The sequence below is a fragment of the Limulus polyphemus genome, unplaced genomic scaffold (assembly GCF_000517525.1).
Source record: "Limulus polyphemus unplaced genomic scaffold, Limulus_polyphemus-2.1.2 Scaffold2734, whole genome shotgun sequence".
In the NCBI taxonomy this organism is placed as follows: Eukaryota; Metazoa; Arthropoda; class Merostomata; order Xiphosura; family Limulidae; genus Limulus; species Limulus polyphemus.
In genome coordinates, this window is record NW_013668344.1 from 143997 (window position 1) to 148197 (window position 4201).

Genomic DNA, 4201 nt, shown 5'->3' on the forward strand with positions numbered 1-4201 from the left:
ACCACCATCAAAATGAGACAAACCACCCCTCTCTTTCTCTCTCCTTTTTTTTTGTGGCTTATTTGGCTTTTTGGTCATAACACAATTTTGATGGAACTCAAAAGGACTTCATATTGATCCTGAAATACACTGTAAATAAAATGCTACATCATCTACCCCACTACTTCTTTATGTGTTTCAACCAGATTCAGTGGGTAGAGGCATTTCCTGATTTATGGCATCGTTCCATCTCCAGGCTCTTTATTTGAGGGACCTCTGCATGATGGCATTTTTGTGGCGTTATGTGTTTGACTCTGTTACTGAGTCTTTTGAGGCGCAGGTAGCCTCGGCCCATCGACGTTCTACCCTTACTCACTTGGTAACTTGTTTGTCGCTCTAGGGGCTGAGCGAGGCATTGATTCCTGTCTTCCAACCTTCTCTTTCCCAACCTCTTTCTGTCCCACCCTTCCGTGGTGCCACTGTTTGAGGATTTACTGTGAAAATCCAAGAAACTATAAAAATATTACCTTATAAAGTAGAAAATAAATCCTAAACTGTACTTGCTACTTTTGTGTACCCAATTCTAATGCATCTTTACAGTAAGATCGAATCAAATAACCTTAGAAAATATTATACAAACCTGTCTTCATTATGTTTTGATATCACAACTATGAGTATGTGTTTATACACAAACATATAAATATATAAACATGAATGTATAGTGTACAGTAAAGCTAGGTACTTAATTCATTGATATGAGCATCGATTATATCAGTTTAGTGTCAGGTAGATATAATCGATTAATTACAATTAAATTGATTAATGTCATGAAAATAACCAACTAATGAAAATTAGTGTTTCTGATTATTACTGTTTTTAATTATATCCAAGTAATTGAAATATTGCTGTTTCACTTTCTCATTAGGTTCAATTAATTCAAGGTTGTTCAGATTATTTGATTAGTGTGTGTGCATGACTCAATAAAGTTATAATTTTCCTAAATGAAAATGTATTTCTGATAGATACTTCCCTCCGCTCACAAGATTAGCTTTTCTCGTTTTGTGCAGCCCACTATATGCAAACTTTTTTCAGAAATGCATGCCACAAGCCTCCATCCTCTCTCTGTTGGAATCCAAAGTTCTAACACATCTCTCATGCAAATCATCATGTGTCCCCTCTCCAGCAATAGGAAAGCACTACTATCACGTGACACATGTGACTCCCTCTACACACTACTACCAAACTATCACTTTGAAGTTTGGCAGAAGATGCGAGCACCAGAAGATTGTGGGGAGAATGGGTGGGAAATGTGAGCAGAGGAAAATTATAGCTTCTAATAAGGTACTCTCCCTCTGCTCACAAGATTGTGAGGGAAGCACAGGCAGATCCTTCGGAAGCATCCATGAAACGCTATTTTGAGAAGTAGACCACACCAATTTATTCAATCTAGGCATGGCAGAGATGTGCAGTAATCCCTTTCTGCTTTACCCATGCTGTCCATGGGTGATTTGGCCCGGGACAGGCATATTATGACCCAATTATCACGAGGAATGTACTCTCTAGTGATCTTGTGAAACACCCCATCTCAAGGATGAGCATACATGGCCATGGAAAATATATAAGAATCAACATGGCTTACAGTGCGGATTTTATATTAAGATGTCTGCGAATGGTTATAGACATCTAAAAGGAATCCATTCAGAGTACAGACAGAATACCTGGTCAGGCACCACTCACCACAAAGCAGAATCCAAAGTGAAGCTGAAACAAAGCCCCTGAAAGAAAAGAAAGCATTAGTGAGGGCTTACCTCATGTCACAGCCACGTTGAGGTCTGTAGAATAGCCATTGACGATAGTAAATACCCTGAGGAAGCAAATACAGCAATCTAGTATAAGTAGTGGGAGATGAACATGTGCAGAGTCATCCACATACCCAATCTTGGAATCTCTTCCAATGTGAGAAAATGTGAAACAGATCACACTGGGAAGGAGACAAGGAGGAACAGGCCAACGGAATTAAACGTCAAACCCAAGTGGTCAGGATAACTGGGAAAAAATCACAGGAAGAGGAAAGGCAGGAATGATAACCCCGGAAGGAAACCATACAAGCAGTAGAACAATGGAGGGCACAAACTGGACAGAGGAGTCTGTCTGGATAATGGAGAGAAAGGGGATAACCAATCCCTCCAAAAGAACCTTATGAACCCAGACATTGGCAAGAAAAGGTCCCCATAGATGAACAAAATTCAACAGACAAGCCCCTACTGGGCCCTATTAGACCACATAGTCACTGGAACTCCTTGTGCATCATTGTCTTCTGAGAGTTAAATATTGTAGGTTAGTCACTCGTTAGTTATCCTAAACACTCGAGCAAGAAATCAAAATGTAAAAATCTTTCCTATACATAGAAAAACACTTATGTGACGGTAGTATAAATTGATTTTTGAACTTTAACTTCTTGTGGTTATACAATTGAATTTGTTTTCAGGTGACACAGTTTCTTCTGGATCACTATATTGAAGAAGGAAAGGGTTCTCTGTGTCGCATCGTGTGTACTCAACCAAGACGTATTAGTGCAATTTCTGTAAGTTGAGTGAAAAAAATGCACAAATCAAGACTGGTTTGCTCAGCCTCAAGGAAATTTTTAGATAATTCTTTAAACGTAATACAGAAATTGTGAAAGATTATAAGGCAGCATTAATTCGAGGCTTTACTGTCATAAGAACATAATTCTAAGTTCAGTCAAAATAAAATTACTTCATTTTCCAATTTTTGAAGTCTTAATTATATAATGAACAGATAGTGTCAAAGTAAGTAGAACATACCAAGTATGAAATACATGTATAATATTAAAATATGATCATTTAAGTTGTCAATTTTATTACCTTCGTTATAGAGCCAGATTCTTTTTCATTTAAGTCTTGGTTCTGTTTATTCTTTTATTTCCTTTTTAGCAATTTTTTTTTAGCTGTCTAATGCAAATGAGTTTGGTGATTAAAACTGAAATAGTGTAAAATAGAATGTATTTTTGTCAAGAAAGTTCAGTACATTTTTTACTAGTATTATTTTTTATTTTGCACAAGTTAAGGGACAGGTAATTGTGATTTTATTTTAAAATAATTTTAACTGTGTAGTTTTTCTCCTGTTTTAAACTGTGAACAAAACTTTTGAAACATTAGAAAGTCATAAATAAATACTCTGTATGATGAGTAATGAGCATGTTATATTCATTCTTTCCAAACCACGTCTTTCTTTCTTGCTATGCTGTTTTATCAAATAAGCTCTTTGAGATATGCAAAGAATGTAGAAAAAAGGGATAAAACCACTGTGGTGTTTTTGCTTTTGAAGTATAATAATTCTTGTATTATAAGGTGACCATATGTTGTTAATTAAAACTTGTAAACAATTTTTTATACCTGTACTCACCATAATTCCACATGCAGGCAGTACTGGAGAAGCTTGGTATATTATTACCAGTAGTATATCTTTGAGTTTGTTTGTTTTAGAGTTTTGTTTGTTCTAAAAAAAAGCAGGAAAAACTTTATGACATTTAAGGTCAGCACTGACGAAATTTCATTAGTGTCATTACAGAACAATATTTGTTTATAAATATAGGAAAAAAAATAGAATGGAGTTTTGGGATTATTTTTTTTCTTCGTTGAATCGGGACACTTTTTGGGTTGTTTTTCTTGCAAGGGCAGTGTTATTGTCCCCAGAAATTGGAGACTTTTGACCATCCTAGTGAAATATAAAAAAGAAACTTTCAATAAAATTACAGGTAGTTTTTTCTGTAATTTTCTTGACATTTGTAAAGTTCACAGAAAATAAAAATGATTCTATTCATATATATATATATAATGTACTCCAGTGTATAAACTTATATGATTAAAAAAATTAGGTTGGTTTTACTTTGATAGGTCGCAGAACGTGTTGCAGAAGAAAGAGCAGAATCATGTGGCAATAACAGTAGCATCGGATATCAGATCAGATTAGAATGGTTAGAATTATATTTCTAACTATTCAGTAAGTATTCATGTGATAGTTTGGTGCAGACAAAAACGGCTTTTGTTAAGCCTAATGCCTTCCGTTAAATGTCTTTTTGACTAAAGGATAATGAAAAGGAAGTATAGTATTTCCTATAACAATTCAGAAATTGCTGTTGTAAAAATCACCTTTACTCTAATTGTGTATGATTATAATTAGTCTTTGCTTATAAATGAAC

The 4201-nt window shown here is 35.0% G+C and overlaps 1 protein-coding gene across 1 annotated transcript in view; it reads right to left on the reverse strand.

Annotated features, from left to right (window-relative positions):
- The window catches only part of LOC106467771 (ATP-dependent RNA helicase DHX36-like), a 51119-nt gene extending 49327 nt beyond the window's left edge, over positions 1–1792 (reverse strand). The window contains exon 1 of the mRNA XM_022395965.1: positions 1788–1792. Coding sequence (XP_022251673.1) covers positions 1788–1792 — 5 coding nt within the window. The remainder of the gene's footprint in view (positions 1–1787) is intronic.
- Between the last annotated feature and the right edge of the window lie 2409 nt (positions 1793–4201).